Source organism: Lepisosteus platostomus, chromosome 1 (assembly GCF_059453375.1).
Source record: "Lepisosteus platostomus isolate fLepPlt1 chromosome 1, fLepPlt1.hap1, whole genome shotgun sequence".
Taxonomy (NCBI): Eukaryota; Metazoa; Chordata; class Actinopteri; order Semionotiformes; family Lepisosteidae; genus Lepisosteus; species Lepisosteus platostomus.
Genome location: NC_142611.1, coordinates 7,145,721 through 7,162,873, shown reverse-complemented (window position 1 = coordinate 7,162,873; position 17,153 = coordinate 7,145,721). Strand labels below are relative to the sequence as shown.

Genomic DNA, 17,153 nt, shown 5'->3' with positions numbered 1-17,153 from the left:
CGTATAAATACAGGTTGTGCAGCAGACACTTCGCCCCAGATATGTCCCAACGTGATCTGCATGCAGAGTTAACATGTACTATTTGTCGGCAAAACCGTCTCGAAAACGAAGGCAATATTTCTATTAGATTAAAAGAAATGTATTCACAAGCCTGCTTGTCTACAATGTCATACTGTAGGTCCACACATGTCACTGGATGTTTTGTTGCCTTGATTTGAATTGCAGAAAATGGAACTGCGCATACCTGGAAATTAGTCTATTTTGTGATGTAAGTTACAAGTCACTTTTGTTGCAGTACTATTGTTGCAGTTTGAAATGCACACATAAATGCTCATTCTATCTTAACCTGAAATATGAAAATAGCGTTGAAGTTCCCCTTTAAATTGTTGTAGTTCTGTGGTTTTCCCTTTCTTCTGATTTATGCTACTGGGATAGATTGCATTCTAGAGAATCAAAATTCATATGGAGAGAGCAGAAACCACATATTCAATTTTCACCTCCACAGTGTGAAAGCACTGCGGGAAGACTGGCTTTGTTAAATATTCCACTTGATTTCTACATTAAACATGACTGTATCTTCATACCCATGTGGTCTCACCATGTAGACTTCAATGTTTGCACTGCACTTCAGTAGTCACCTCTTAGACATGATAGACCCCATAATTACATAATTAGTTAAGAACTGGCACTTAATTGAAAGACTAATGAAATCACTGAAAACACGTAAAATGCCTTTTTGGCATATTTTGCTGGCTTTTTCACAATAAATTGACAAAAGAATTCAGAATCTTACAGATATCGTATTTTCAATGAAGATGGCTTTCAGTTTTTGCAGGACCTAGAATTCCAGTACAGGCTTCTGGGCTCTTCTTTCTAAACTAATGTCTCTGTTCTGCACACCTGTGTCATCTCCTCCAATGTATATCTATCTGATATCAGCAGTGAAGCAAAAGTGTTGGCTTCTCCAATTAGTCTTGCTGTTACAGACTTCACATACGCCCCTTGCAGGGGTTATTATCTGGAATAGGAATTTGAATGTTGCAGACATAGTCATCTTTTCCAACAATATTTGGGATAACACAAATTCGGCCTCGAAAAAATCCTGGAGCTATTGAATGATCCTTCACCAAGCTTCTTTGATCTGACATGTATAATATTGTATGGAGTTTGTAGTACCCTCTATATGCTCTGTTTGGGGGGTCTTATGGGCTCTGTTTTACAGGTTTGGGGATTTTAGAAGTTGTTAAATTCAGTAAATGGGTTTATTCCAGTTTCTCCATTATTGCACATACAGTAGGATTATTCCATGTTCACATTTAGCACTCTTGCTGGATGATGGCTCTAATCCAGTCTGCGAGTCTCTGCATTCCCTCTCCTGGCATTACCGGATTCTGGCCCATCTTGATATTATTTATTTAGCACTTTCAGCTACTGAGATCCATGGTGCCAGTAGGGAGGAAATGGAGACTGGAGTGCTGAGGCAGTCAAAGAATTGGTGCCTGCATTTTAGGGGTGCTTAAAAGCAGAAAGTGGGGAGTGGAGTAGCACTAAGGGGGCAGTGTGAGCGCAGTTCACGTTTTTGTGCAGCAGACCTATTGCATTTGACCATGCTTGGAAAATCAAACTTTGATCACCGAAAAGGAAGATGAACAGCAAATTTAAAGTTTGCCTGTACAACTAAAAATAAAACAACTAATAGCATAATTATCAGATCAACATATACACGGTTTTCCCTTCACTTTCGAGTAACTTTAAATAATGTATTATCAGATAAAATTTAGTGATGCAAACAATACAATATTCAATTGTAAAGTAGTGTTATGGTCAATAATAATGATGCATTGTTTGCATTTCAAACAGATTTACATTTAAATGAGCAATGCACTAACTATCATTTTGGAAAAAGAAATGATCTATTTTTTCTTCATATTCCATATTCTGCTCTTCATAATGGAACGTTCCACAATCAATATCACAGATAACCGAACGTTAGCTTGTTTCATTTTTATTTAGATTTTTTTTTTAACATTTTAATACCGGTACTACTTTCACACCCACCATCAATGCTTTCACTCTCTCGCCTTGCATGTGTGTTGTGCACACCAACTCCAAAACAGGGGCCCACCCTGACAGCAAGCCGGGATTAAACTAGCAAGGGTGCTGATCAACAGAGCTCAGAGATCTAATGTGCTACCAGGAGAACTACATAACTACAGAACAGCCAGTGAACAGGCTTAAATCATGGTAACATGGCAGTTCGAACAGTACAGGCCACTCCCTGCACTGTGATAGAAGTTGGAAAAGAATATAACAAGTGGTGACTGATGCAGCGTGAATTATCTAATTTTAAAATCCACCCAATTTAAAGACTTCTTATTTCTGAGACTATCCATCCACCCACTGCCAGAAATGTGCTTATTATGGTAACAGTCGCAGCAGACCACAGACTCTACAGATCACATGACTACTCTGCACCTGCAGGGGGCGCCAGTCTAAGAGTAAAGACCGGAGGTGCGAGTACTGATCTATAGAGGTGGAGCTGTTCGTAAAACGCTTTTCCAACACGCTGAAAGGTACATTATTTGAACTTATAATAAATCACTTTAAAACCCAAAACTTAATTACTTTGTCTCTTATACTGACCTAAAACAAGCAATACCCCTAATATACATGTAATTTCACTGACGCATTTCACATTGGAATAATAATGATAATACTACAGTGTTATTATTCACCAACCTTAATCTCTTCCACAGACTCACATGCAATTCTCGTCTCCAATGCAAATTCCTCACCTTAATTAACTGAAAAAAATAATGTTTTGGATTAGTTGTGCACCTTGGAGGTTAGGCTGTGTAATTATACTGCATACCCTCCCAGACAAAATGAAGAATTAAAATTATTTTTACAGCAGCTTGAAGTGACTGAGATACCTTTGCTTCCTTCCTTTTAATGTCTCTTCAGAATCGTCAGACAGGTGAGAGCACAGACCTACATGAAAAAAAAACGTTGTTTTTAATACACCACCACTGGCATATACTGTATCTCTTTAAAAATTTAAGGTAAACTACTTAACTATGGCAATCTATGTGTTACCATGTTTTCACTGTTGTTTCACTGTGCCATCACCGTGATACATAATAGCACAAAAGGTGTGCTGCATAGAAATGTAGTTGCACACAGATAAACTACAATAGCTCTTTAAAATCAAATGCACATCACACTTTTTATGCATAAACCCTAAAATGCACAGAACACACTTAAATGTTTGGGTTTCAGCAGAATTATATTAGGTTACCCTGAGCCAAAGACGGAGGTGAGATCCTGAAGGATATTCTGGTTTCCTCTGATGTAAACTGCACTGCAGTTGTCACGACTATAAAGTTTAGAGTCATCTTAGCTCAGATGAAAATACTGTAGGTCTAAGTCACTTATTTCAGATGCTGTCGCAGCGTGGTGTGGCACAAAAATACCCTGTAAGACCTATTTTCAACTATATCATATTGGATTTTTTAAAAATCTTTTAGCAAAGCTTTTTTTCTGTTCGAGTTATTTAAAAAAATATTAAACAGAAAACAAAAGTCATAAGACTTTTTCTAATATTATATAATTATTTTATTTCCACCTTCAAATTCTAGTACCTTCAAATGCTAGTATGTGCATAATATACATTATATACCATATTTCATAATATATAGAAAAATATGGGACTTAACATTTAAAAAACAAGTAAATTATATTAATAAAAATATTACTGCAATCTACTGGTTAAACAGAAACTAAAAGACCCATGCATTATTAAATATATTATTTTTAATACATGAGATGTTGTCATATAACCACATTTCACTAGAATCCAAATTGATCATTTTAAGGATATTTTATTATCAATATTACCAATGCATACATATCAGCTGCAGTAAAATCACATTTTTCAGTTTGTATCAGTAGCCCCACAATAGAAAAAAAAAGTCTGCTCAACATTCAAAGACAGGACATGTAGAGAAAATTAAGAAAAAATTACCTTGTTTCTTTAAGGGCTTACCATTATGGATTTTTTTCTTCAAATCAATCAAAAAAGCATTTAAAAGCTACCACATAAACAAGAAGCACTCTGATTAAATCAGATACACTAAAATCTGGGAGCCTGTTCATGATGACAAAGCTGAAAACTCAATGCTGACATGGAATTGAGGAGTGCACTTCCTATTTCATTTCTTGTTGTTTTAGGCTACAAGCAAGAATACAATAGCATTAGAAATACACTAAAGTCAAAAACATAATTTTAATTGGAGGGCCAGCTTTGGTGTGTCATGTGTAGATGCTCATAAAACTAAAGCTTGAAGACCTAAAGGTTGGTTATTTTGTATTTCCTATACAGTAGAAATGTAGCTCAACCAAAAACTGTAGAGAAAAGAGACTGATGTTTCACACATACACAAAAGACTGATAATTTGCTGCACAATTTAACCTCACTTGTAACAGAACACAAACTAAAAGTCACTGTTACAATACAGTGCTGGTATTGTTCACTATTCAGAGCGTGACAATGGTCTCATATGAGTCCTTAAGAGTCTGTGCATTAGGCTCTTTGGATACTGTTAAAGGGCCTTGTTGTATGTCCAACAGGGGGAAAAATCACGAATAGCTGAAGGCGAAAGGGGTTATTGAAATGAGATGTAGTAGCAGCAGTAGTTGCAATAATGCTTTTAAACTAGCAAAACCACATCGAAATGTAAACAAAATGGCTTCTGAAAAGAGCACGGCTGGTAGCCAGCAATTTCAAATAAGCCTGCTTCAAATCCACTTTGCACATCTCACATCACGCATCAAGGCATTTTTTTTTCCCTAAGGAGGAGGTAAATAAACGTTTGGATTGATCATTTCCGAAATGTATTGACGTACCCCCGAGAACATTTACTGGTGCTTCTCTCGACTGAAAAAAACACGTCAAACTTTTATTCTTAACCGACTGGCACACTTGGACATACGCAATACACCTCGACAGAGGCAATACAAACAAACCCCCCCCCCGTACAAAGTTACGGTAAAGCAGGCAGATCTAAGATCCCAGCTGTAATCTTGCTTAACCAATCGCTCTGCCTCTCTCTGGTGTCGCAGCTACAGCTGAACTTGTACGCAACGCCCGACGGTATCATTGATAAAATTCAAGGGGTGTGGGGGGGGAGACTCGGTGACTCTCAGTTATTTAACTCCCAGAAGCCAGCTCAGCGATATGTTTTGTTTTTGTAAAGCTGTACGCCGTGTGACTGTGCACAGCGCCAGGCTGGGGGGCGAACAGGACTCGTTTCTCTGGCAAAGACTGTTTACTTTCGCTTCTCGCAGCTCGTCGCTGACTTTACGAGTCAACCCGGAGCAAGACATTTAAATCTGCCCTTAACCAGGTAGTGTTGACCCCCCCCTCTGGTCGCCCAGGCGGCGACAAACATCATCCATTTGGAGATACAGTATGGGGACGCGGGGGAGTGACTTGTCACCCCCTTCAAAAGTGACGGCACTAGTGAAGTTTAAAGCCGTAACTGTATGACCAAAAAAAAAAAACACACACAGCAAGTGTCATAAAAATGCGCCACGGCCAGCAGCTCTTCTCCTGCAACCTCCCGAGTCCTCCTAACACACTCCCCCCCTCTCTCTCTACACACACACACACTCCAAAAAAAAAAAAAAAACACGATCGCTGAGCAGGTCCTCCTCGCTGTGTCCATACTACTATCTGGTGACGATGACAGCAAAGTACCCCCCCTTCCACCACCACCACCGGCACAGCAACACAACCCACTGCCCCCTCTCGTCATGAGCCCCATTACATGACCCCCTCTTCCTCACGAACACGACGCGTCCACGGCGCAAGAGGAAAAAGGCAGAAAGAAAGAGGGGGGTAGAAAAAAAACCAACAAAACAAGGCTTAAAGCGGGCCTGTTATGAGGGATGAAAGCGTACGTTTTCACCAGGGGATCAGCGAGAGATAACCCCCCTGCGCTGACATCATGATGTATACAGTATTGCACATATCATAACAATAAAGCGAGACAGTTTGCAGTCAACGGGGTATTAAGTCGGTAACATAAAGCGATCGCGGTACATTGATCAGTCTTATGTCCGTTGCCATGCTCAACAGGGCGCTGGGTTATTTTACCTGATTTTTTGGTCGGTGTTTGTGTCTGTTTTACGTATAAATTTCTCCCTGTGCTGTTAAAGTCCTCCGGTTTATGACAGCTCGGCTCTTTGCTCTCCTCCCACTACGAACTACTGCTGCTGCTGCTGCTGCAACCGAGACGAGCGGCAGTGCGCATGCCCGCGCGTCACGGGCACGCCCCCTGGAGGCACCTGGGGAGACGCCGCACGCTGCACGGAGCACGGAGCTCAGTTCCGAAAGGGCAGGCTTGGAGAGAAATCACTGCACCTCCAGTGGGTTCCGGGGCAGTGGTTCTCCGGCCCGGTCCTTGGAGACTTCAGTGTCTGCTGGGCTTCGGCTTTTCGGTCCCTGACGCCGTTTCGTCTTTTTAACGGACCTGCTTTGCCCCGTTTTGTTTTGACTTTTTGTTTTGGGGTTCTCCTGCTTCTGCATTCAGACCTTGGATTAAAAAAAAATAAGACTTCGGCCCACTGAACCAACTAACTCGGCATGCAGAATTTAATGCAGTAGCCCCTTCTCATCTTGTTAAAAGTTTACCCCCTCTTTTGTTTGTCTTCTTAAGCACAAGAGCTCTTAAGACGTGATTAATTTACTGGGGGGAAATGGGTGGGGATGACCATACATAAACACTGTCGAGGTGTGTTTCTTTTTCCTTCTGCAGAGGTCTGGTTCCATTTCAAGCTAGCGCCACTGAATGAGAGGAATTGCGCTGATTACAAACTGGCACAGTATTGATACCGATGACAAATCCCATTTTAAAGAGCTAAAAGCAAATATAAATAATGCCTCATGCAGGAAATTTAAATCAGTTATCCTGTGATAAAGTTCTTGACCCCCCCCGCCCCCCCCAAAAAAAAACAACAAAAAAAACACAAGAATTTCCATGATCAGGGTTTAGAACCACAAGTTTATGTTTCCAAATTTACAAACATCACAAACCTAACCTAATGCGTCCTGGCCAAATTTCCCATTGGCCCTTACCAATCATGGCCTCCTAATAATCCCCCTCTATGAATTGGCTACATTACTCTCTGCTCTCCTCCCCACTGATAGCTGATGTGTGGAGAGCGTTCTGGCGCACTATGGCTGCCGTCGCATCATCCAGGTGGGGCTGCACATTGGTGGTGGTGGAGGGGATCCCCATTACCTGTAAAGCGCTTTGAGTGGAGTGTCCAGAAAAGCGCTATATAAGTGGAAGCAATTATTATTATTATTATTATTATTATTATTATTATTATTATTACTTGCACGTTAAATGACAAAATGAGAATTTTATTGTGTTTACCCAATAGGACAGGTTTTCTTACAACTTATGGTCAGTTTTTGAATATAATCACTTAATATAATTAGATTAAACTGTCAGAAAAAAAATTAAAATAGTGGAGTGTCCAGAAAAGCGCTATATAAGTGTAAGCAATTATTAATTATTATTATTATAATGTAATGTTAACCCTCACAAGGTCCAGGGTCTTGTAGTACTGCCTCACATCATCTCAGTTCCTAAGGTCTTGGCACCCTTAAAACCCCCAAGCAGGGCCCCCAGAACCACTTCCCTTAGCACTGCGAGACTACTCCCCTGCTGGAGACCCCCCACTGTTCCTTCTAGCCTCCTTGAGCAGCACAGAATTCAGACTCTCAGTGTGCTGGTCTCTCTGACCATCAGGAGTGGGGGACTGCCGCTGACCTGCTGCCATCTTTCGCAGTCCCACTCCAAAGTCTGGGTCTCCTGCCCAAAGCCGTGCCCGGTGTGTATCGCTGGGACCACGGTCTTCTGTCCCACAGGACCCGTGTGAAAAGGGCGTCTGCATTCAGGTTCCCAGCTCTCGGCTCCACCTCAAAGTCGGAGGGCTACAGAGCTTCCATCCAGTGAGCCTGTCTTCCCTTCAAACTCACAGAATAATAATTATTATTATTCCTTACACTTATATAACACTTTTCTGTCTGGACACTCCACTTTACAGGTAATGGGGACTCCTCTCTACCACCACTAATGTGCAGCCCCACCTGGATGATGCCACTGCAGCCATAGTGCACCAGTACACTCACTGCACACCAGCTATCAGTGGGGAGGAGAACAGAGTGATGAAGCCCATTCATAGATGGGGATTATTAGGGGATTATCTGTAAAAACCAATGGGAAATTTGACCAGGACACAGGGGTGACACCCCTACTCTTTTCAAGAAGCACCCTGGGATTTTTAATGACCACAGCAAGTCCATACCTCGGTTTTGCATCTCATCTGAAGGACAGAGCCTTTTTAAAGTATAGTAGTCCCATCACTATAGTGGGCCATTAGGACCCACACAGACTGTACAGTGAGTGCCCCCTGCTGGCCCCACTAACACCTCTTCCAGCAGCAACCTTAGTTTTTCCCAAGAGGTCTCCCATCCAGGTACTGACCAGGCTCACACTGCTGAGCTTCATTGGGCAGGCAGGTGTGAGCTGCAGGGTGATATGGCTGCTGGCACAGCAGGCTCAGCCACCAGAAGAGGGAGGCATGATAAGCGCGAAGGAGGAAGTGGTGCCCACTGAGGTACTGTGCAGGCAGGAGTGAGTCACTGGCGACACCACAGGCAGCAGTTCTCTGTGCGTCAACAGTAGAGTTCCTCTTAGATCAGCTCCTTGCCTGAAAGTGCTGTAGATGGTAATGGCTCTCTCTCTGGGCCAGCCTGTGAAAAACATCACCCCAGTCTCCAGATCATTCGTGTCAGTGTCAACAACGTCCTTCACAAATCACATGAGGTACGGAACAAAGCTGATCTCATGCCGTACCTCCTTCAGATTGGCAGGGATAGGCTGTACAGTATGTCCCAAGGCCTCAGCCTCTCATCACAGGAGGCGGCATATTTTAGAAAGCACTTTCACCCTGAAGTCCCGATGCGGGTTCATACTAAGTCAGAGTTTATCATTGCACTCTCAAAAGCAGCCACGTGTACCATTACGTCATCCAGGCACAGTACACAGTCTGTCAGGGTATCCAAAATCCATGAGCCTCTTTCGAGGGCCTTGAGCATTACCCAATCCAAACAGCATCGCTCTGAACTGCCACAGCCTCTGGCACAGAAAGAGGGGCGATTCCCCCAGATGCTGATCACACACACCAGCCCACGTGTCCCGTCGGAGTCTCAGAAATGCTGGCACAGGTCTACAGCCACTGCTATCCTGTCAGCCCCCTGGTGCGCAGTTACAAGCCCACTGATGTTCTCCACTGGCATCTCCCACCTGGGGCTCTGGCCAGTCTTATCCTCCCACTCTGACACTTTCTAGTGTGATTGCACGGCGTTGTACTTAACCTATCATGATCCGCCCATTTCTTAACCACTTTATCCAAATCAGGGGAGCCGGAGCCTATCCCAGCAGGAAACGGGCATGAGGCGGGATACATCCTGGACGAGATGCCAATTCATCGCAGGGCAGATGCACAGGCGCACGCACACGCACACACACACACACACTCCCACCAGGGCCAGTTTTCCCGGCCGTCAATCAATCTACAGTACCGGCACGTCTTTGGACAATGGGAGGAAACCGGAGCACCTGCAGGAAACCCACAGGAACATGGGGAGATCATCCAAACTCCATGCACACAGGACAGCAGGGTTGAAATTGAACCCAGGACCCCAGCACTGTGAGGCAGCAATGCTAACCAATGTCACACCACACTGCCCCCAAATTATTTTGAATTAACCAAAGGAAACAACTAGTGCAAAACAAAATATAAGTCCTGATATGTCCCATAATGTTTTCAGTACTTTGTATGATAATCTTTTTCAGTAATATGAGATTATGTACTGTATAACATTATCCACTGGTTTCATAGACAGTGATTAACATTTATTCACTTATATAAAGGTGGGCAATCAGTTAGGTAACAATAAGTGCTAATCGGGGTCTGTATTTATTACAGTATGTTACCCTAAACCTAGTCTCTAGCCTTACCCTTAAGTCGTTAAAATTAGGCTGAAGCCTTACCTGGATCCCAGACTGGTCCCAATCCCAACTATTCCCCTCAGCATGGATCTAATCTAACTCCGAAATGATCTCGACTGTGACCACAAATGGAAGCATAACACTAATGCTTAACCTAACTCCAGTCCTCTCCCTAACCCTGTGTACGTTTTCAACCTGAAAAAGAAAATTCACAAATTAGAACTGTAGAGCAACTGCACAGTTTTCAACCTCCTAACCTTATCCTTTTAAAAAAACAGGGATGGGAAGGGGGGAGCAGAGAAAGGTGCAGATCATATAGTATTGGTGCTGCAGGTGAGAAAACAGCGAGGAAGAAACACTGTTGGGAAGGGCACGAATTGATCCGCAGGGAAGAATATATAAAAATAACGTATTGTTGCATAGTTAATAATAATTGTTCAATAAACTCAGCTTGAACATTTCGATGGACCCCACCCTTCTGTCTTTTCACAACAAAGTAAACAGTAAGACATCAATACTTTCTTTGGATTGTTTTTTTCAAATGAACACACAGTTGATCTTTAAATCCCCATTCCCTCCCCCAGTAAATCATCGTTACCGAACTGTCCATTGTAATCCATTACATCCGAGGAAGACACTTCAAGTGGACGGACCACTTCAAACTGCAAACCGGGGAGGCACCCAAAGATGGGTTGAAAATTGGACATTATTTTCTGTTCCGTCGCCGTACTGTAGGTCTCGCTAAATTTCTGCTGGGAAATACCTTCACTTCGGCTCTAAGTGGTGCTGTTGTATCAGTTGTCTGCAGCGGTTTCTGTAGCCTCAGCTATTTCTAAATATACAGGGCGAGAGAGTTAGGGGATTATTCAGCTCGGAGACGGCTCCTCACAGCAAGCAGGAGTGGCTGCGTCTGTGTGCTTCGGAGTCACTGCAAACATGGCTGCGCAGGATGAGCTCAGTAAGTTACTAGTTGTGGTATGAAAAACCGGTCAGCGGAAAAGTCGGGGAATATCGTGTTTTAGCCTCTGTCTGTCGTTAATAGCTAAAGCCGAGATCGCCTTTTTTGTGAAAAAAATAAACGTTCAGAGCAGAGTTTCACTGACGTTATACTGCGTATGCACTTATAATGACTACAATACACGTTGGGGGGAAAAAGAAGAGAAATAGGCCTAGTGCACAGTCATGATCTGAAAACGAAAGTAATTATATTAATCGTAAATTATTTATGCACTTAATTTAAGGAAGGATCAGATTTCCGTGCAATTAAATGTTTCGGTGTTTTGCTTTCATATAGTGTCATGTAGTTTTTTTTTAATCATTAAACGCAGTCTTTTAAGGGCGGTGGTAAGGTTTACAATGTACTGTACGTCCAGAATTGCTAATAAAAATGAGAAGAAGGGAACTGCACTCACATATATGGTTTGTGTAAAAATATACCGGATAAATAATCCCTACGAATAGGGTCTCGTATTGTAATTTTCATGAAATATTTGTTGAACTCTTTAGTTAGAGAGTAACCTTAAGTTTTCTGTTAAAGTTCGTGTGTATGTATATAAATGCCTTTTAGTGATCCTTTTTGTTCATTCTTATTTTATTCTCATAAGCTATACTGCACATTTAAAGTAGTCTTAGGCATAGTGCAGCAATATTGTTCAGAGCTTTATTCAAGGCCATGCAAATAGCCTCATGTTAGTGTAAGACATTTTTTACATCATTCCCCAATGTATTGACATTGTAGATACAGAAATTATTGCCAATGAACGTCATCGCAGGGGAACAGTGACAGACTATCGTTTTTTTTACGGTTTTCATGTCTTTAGTGTTTCCTTTCTGTCTTGCAACCTGGTGTGCCAGAGAGCATAAGTCTGTCAAGTTTTTTTTTGTTTCATTTTTATGTATTTAGAAGTCTGCTATTGGTCAATGAAAAATCCAAGTCGTATTTTAATATAGAGTGTAATAATTTGTATGGTGAATGCGTTTTAACTGAAACCGGTAATTTGTCATTTCAGTTATTTTATGGTGCCACGCGTTCTAAATGACTCAGGCATTAAATCCTTTTAACATACATTTGAATGCACTTTAAAAAGCCACTCCCCTCTTTTTCTAAATCTGCAGTGAAGCCACAGAAAACAGCAATCTTACTTTCTTTCTTTTTCCAGTTTTAGCAGCATATTTAAACTGCAAACAAAACTGTTTGGTTACCAGTCGGATCATATGGGAAGATCTGTGTTAGCACTTTGTACATTGAAACGTGCAAGTGTTCTTGACATACTGTACAGTACCGCTTGCAGTAGTAGCACCAAAAAAAATAACAATGAGAAGATTAAGTATCCCTATATGTTATATATATACGGTCATGTGATAAAGAAGGTACACCCTCTTTCAATTCTGTGGTTTTATGTATCGGGACATAAAAAACCAGCTGGTCCTTACCAGGTCCTAAAATAAGGTAACTCTAACCTCAGGTGACAAATAACACATAACAGATTCCACTATGTCATTATTTAACAAAAAATAAGTCAACATGCAGAAGCCATGTGTGAAAAACTAAGTACACCCCTTGATTCAAGTAGCTTGTAGAACCACCTTTAGCAGCAATAACTTGAAGTAATCGTTTTCTGTATGAGTTTATCAGCATCTCACATCGTTTTGGAGGAGTTTTGGCCCACTCTTCTTTACATTGCTTCAGTTCATTGATGTCTGAGGGCATTCGTTTATGCACAACTCTCTTAGGGTCCCACCACAGCATCTCAATGGGGTTGGGGTCTGGACTTTGACTTGGCCATTCCAAAACCTTGATTCTTTTCTTTTTCAGCCATTCAGTTGTAGACATGCTGGTGTGCTTGGGATCATTGTCCTGTTGCATCACCTAGTTATGGCCAAGCTTTAGCTGTCAGACAGATGGCCTCAAATTTGTCTCCTACAAAGTGCCCAGGTCCTATGGCTGCAAAACAAGCCCAAATCACCCCTCCACCACCATGCTTGATAGTTGGTATGAGGTGTTTGTTGCGATACGCTGTTTGGTTTTCGCCAAATATGGCATTGTGCATAATGAGCAAACATCTCCCTTTTGATCTCATCTGTCCAAAGGACATTGTTCCAGAAATCTTGTGGTTTGTTCAGATGCAGCTTTGCAAATAAAGCCGTGCTGCCATGTTCTTTTTGGAGAGAAGGGGCTTTCTCCTGGCTACCCTTCCATGAAAGCCATACTTGTTCAGTCTTTTTCTGATCGTACAGTCATGAACTTCAACACTTAACATGTTGACCGAGGCCTGTAGATCCCTAGATGTAGCTCTTGGGTTCTCTGCAATTTCTCTGAGCCTTATACAGTCTGACCTTGGGATGAATTTGCTGGGACGCCCACTCCGGGAAGATTGGCAACTGTCTTGAATGTTCTCCATTTGTAAATAATCCTTCTCACTGTAGAATGATGGATTTCACATTGTTCGGAAATGGCCTTATAACCTTTCTCAGATTGATGAGCAGCAACAATTGCTTCTCTGAGTTCATTGCTGATGTCTTTTCTCCTTGGCATGGTGTTAACACACATCTAAATGCTCCAGACCACCAAACTGCCAAAAGTTCTGCTTTTATTTGAGGTGGTCACACTTCCTGATGATCAACTAATCACGTGCATTTGATTAGCAGCACCTGGATGCTAATTACCTTCTTAATTCCTACAGAAGCAGTAAGGGTGCACTTCATTTTTCCCACATTTGTTCTGCATTTTGGCTTACTTTTTGTTGAATAAATAATGACATAGTGAAATCTGCGATGTGTTGTCTGTTGTCTGAGGCTAGATTTGTCTTATTATAGAAGTCGGTGAGGACCAGGTGATTGTTATTTATGCCCTGATATGTAAAACCATTGAATTGAAAGAGGGTGTACTTTCTTTTTCACATGACTGTATATTATATTTTGTAAATGTCGCCTGTGGAAACAGGTAAAGAGATGCTTGCCTTTAATGCACAGCCACTTGAGCACCTGGTTTTGTGGGTTGCCCTGCTGAAGCTCGGTGGGAAATGTCCCGGTGCTCTGTTTATTGTGCCACCTGTGTGTGCTTGCCTTGGGCAGATCAGCTGGAGCGGGTCTTCCTTTGCCTGGGGCACGCGGAGACGGACGAGCAGCTGCAGAACGTCATATCCAAGTTCCTGCCCCCTGTGCTGCTGAAGCTGTCCAGCACTCAGGAAGGTGTGAGGAAAAAAGTAAGACTGACGCTTCGAACAGCTTCTTGACTCCTTGTGTCTCGGGAGTGGATTCTCTTCTTACGTTCTTCAGGAGGTTCCGTTTTACCCAACCATTTCTTCCTCTGATTAAAAAAAAAAGCCAATTTGCAATATATCTGTCTACAAAAACACGTTTTCTTTATTAGAAAATGATCGTATCAGTCAGCTGTGTTAAATCTGAATTTATAAGTATGCTTCCTGTCAACACAATGGTTTGTTGTCATTGTGAGAAGATGTCTTGGGTTGTTTGGGTAGGGCTCTTCCTTTGTTATTTTCATTAGAAATGCCCACTTCGAAATGGTTCATGGCAATCTTTAATTTAACTTGACGTGAAAATGTTCGTACACTTAAGCATCAACTGCGACAAAGTGTCTTGTACATTTAGGGGGAAGGAGCTTTATTTTTTTAGCCGTCTTGCGACGCTGACGTCTCACTGGACACGTTTGCCGCCCTCAGGTGATGGAGCTGCTGGTTCACCTCAACAAGCGCATTAAGAGCCGACCTAAAATCCAGCTGCCGGTGGAGACCTTGCTGGTGCAGTACCAGGACCCTGCGGCCGCTTCCTTTGTGACAGTGAGTCTTTTTACAATTAAAAATGAGCAGCTGCCAAAATCGCCCAGCCCTGAAGCGACAAGAAAATGAAAATCATTCTGAAGCACCCCCTTAGCTGGAAGGTTGCATCCATTAACTCAACATGCTTTGTGCTGCTGTTGTCGAACGGTATACTTATTTGGTCCCCACGCGTGCGCAGCATTAAGTTCCAAAACGAGGCGTGTTAGTAGGCAGTCTAAGCTCTGTGTACTCTGTGCTCATCACCACGCTCTGAGAAATGAGCTCCAAGACCTACAGAACTGAAAAAGAAAGTCTGAGCTGCCTGTAGAGACTCTCACATGACCATCCTGCAAAACTGATGGTACTTCACATCTTCACTTTTATTTTCATTTCAGGGAATAAACCGATATAAATGTACCACAGTGGTTTTATGACTAAAGCCCTGAGTGTCTTCAGTTGCTTTTTGCTCGGTTTGTGTGTTTTGTTCTGTGCGTGTATTATTGTCAGGATTCTCAGAGTGGTTTTTGACTGTGTGCTTCTGTTAAAGGCTGTGGTGCAGTTTGTAACCAGATATGATGTTGTTCATCAAAAACAGAACAGAATGCTCTGCCATGATCCTTAAAATGCATCTTCTCAGTGATTTTCCACGCAGCTAAAATGGTTGCGACTGAAACATCAGAAAACAGGTGAAAAAGCAAGGGGTTTCTTTTTTCTCCCTTCGAAATAGCACACAGAGCACCTGTGATCCCCACAGAAAAATTTCCGAAATGTGCCAAAAGAATTCAGACAAAAATACTGGGGGATCAAAGCTACTAAATGTGGTAGAAAAATAATAATAATTGCACTTACACTTATATAGTGATTTTCTGGAGACTCTACTCAAAGTGCTTTACTGGTCATGGGGGCTCCCCTCCACGACCACCAATGTGCAATCCCACCTGGATGCAGCCATAGTAAGCCAGAACGCTCCCCACACACCAGCTCTCAGTGGGGAGGAGTTAATAGATAGCGATTATTAGGAGGCCATGATTGTTAAAGAGCAATGGGGAATTTGGCCAGGACGCAGTTGAGGTTACATTGTTATGGTGAATATGAATAACATTAACACTGAACTGTGGTTTAATGTAACTTTCTGCTGTGATGGAATTACAGTACCTAAACATTACTGAGTTCTTGGTGTAAATGTCAAAGTATTACAGTTGCCTGAGGCACTTTCATAAACGTGATAGGCTTAGTTTATGGAACACTGAACACTGCTTATGGTAAGGAAGTAAATAAATATTTGTAATCTTTGAAGACTGGAGATAGATAGCGGTACCGATATGTAGGGTACATCAGTAACTGCTGAATCATAGCGAGTCACAGTTGGACAGTTGAATTTGTTTTGTATTTGCAAACGTCACATCCTTTTGGCTACAAAATTGGTTTGGAATGACTCGCAGCCCTGACCTCATTTTTAATTTAGGTGTTTTTCTGTAAGGAATTTTCAGTGTCTTTGCCCAGTACATATGATCAAATGCTGTTATAGCAGAAATAGGAAATAACCATTTTGTCTTTCTTTTTAAAGCCATTTTTGCAGTCCCGTGTGCCAATGAATTTTCTAGATAAAGCATTTTTCTCCACTTATAATTATTTGTGAAACAACTGATATGTTTGCTTTGGGAAGCACAAATAGAAAATTGAAAATCAAATTACTACTGTGAAGTAACTTTATACTTTTATACATTTTTAATGTTAATCTTTTGAAAGTTAAATAACCTACAAGCCTTTTATACCTTTTCTATTATATTTGTTCATATATTTCTATAAACAGAAATAATGAAATTCATATAATGTATGAATTAGGTAATTCATAAATTACTTAATTTAAAGTGTCTGTGCTATTTCTTATATGATTGGCACAGAGTCTGCAAGGCCTGGGAGTTGCAGTTAAGATCTGGGATAGCCGTATTCCTGCAGGTTATTAGGTAGCTTTTGAATAGTTTATGGGTTTGATTCGTAACTTTAGCTAATTAAGGAATGTTTTTAGCAGTTGATTCCTTCTGTGTCCAGAGCTTAAGGACTTCAAGGCTAATTGTGCCCAACATTGACTCTTTGAGACTTACTAATTATCTGCTAGATACAGTGGGATGCTGTTTGTGATCACAAGGCCTCATTGAGTAAAAACAGCTTAGCTTGGTGCTTAAACAATCCAGTCAGCTAATTTCCACATATCCATCTTGCTGTGTAGTACACATTTTGTATTTGTGTGTATTATATGAACACACCTTAATAAAGATGTTAATTA

At 41.6% G+C, this 17,153-nt stretch overlaps 2 protein-coding genes across 7 annotated transcripts in view; one reads left to right on the top strand and one right to left on the bottom strand.

The window, feature by feature from the left end:
* Positions 1 to 6,309, bottom strand: part of kdm4c (lysine (K)-specific demethylase 4C) — a 219,702-nt gene extending 213,393 nt beyond the window's left edge. For 4 of the 6 annotated variants that reach the window (XM_088608770.1, XM_088609019.1, XM_088609003.1 and 1 more), the window contains exons 1-3: positions 6,158 to 6,309; positions 2,934 to 2,991; positions 2,740 to 2,804 (exon numbers count right to left, since the gene is read on the bottom strand). The gene's annotated coding sequence lies outside the window, so the exon portion shown is untranslated. The remainder of the gene's footprint in view (positions 1 to 2,739; positions 2,805 to 2,933; positions 2,992 to 6,157) is intronic. The other 2 variants (XM_088608850.1, XM_088608926.1) reach the window with 2 other exon arrangements.
* Positions 6,310 to 10,690: 4,381 nt separating this feature from the next.
* ecpas (Ecm29 proteasome adaptor and scaffold) overlaps positions 10,691 to 17,153 on the top strand; it is a 44,958-nt gene continuing 38,495 nt past the window's right edge. Inside the window, exons 1-3 of the mRNA XM_088605790.1 lie at positions 10,691 to 11,046; positions 14,163 to 14,293; positions 14,771 to 14,887. Of these exons, the coding sequence (XP_088461916.1) occupies positions 11,025 to 11,046; positions 14,163 to 14,293; positions 14,771 to 14,887 (270 nt within the window). The 5' untranslated portion in view covers positions 10,691 to 11,024. The remainder of the gene's footprint in view (positions 11,047 to 14,162; positions 14,294 to 14,770; positions 14,888 to 17,153) is intronic.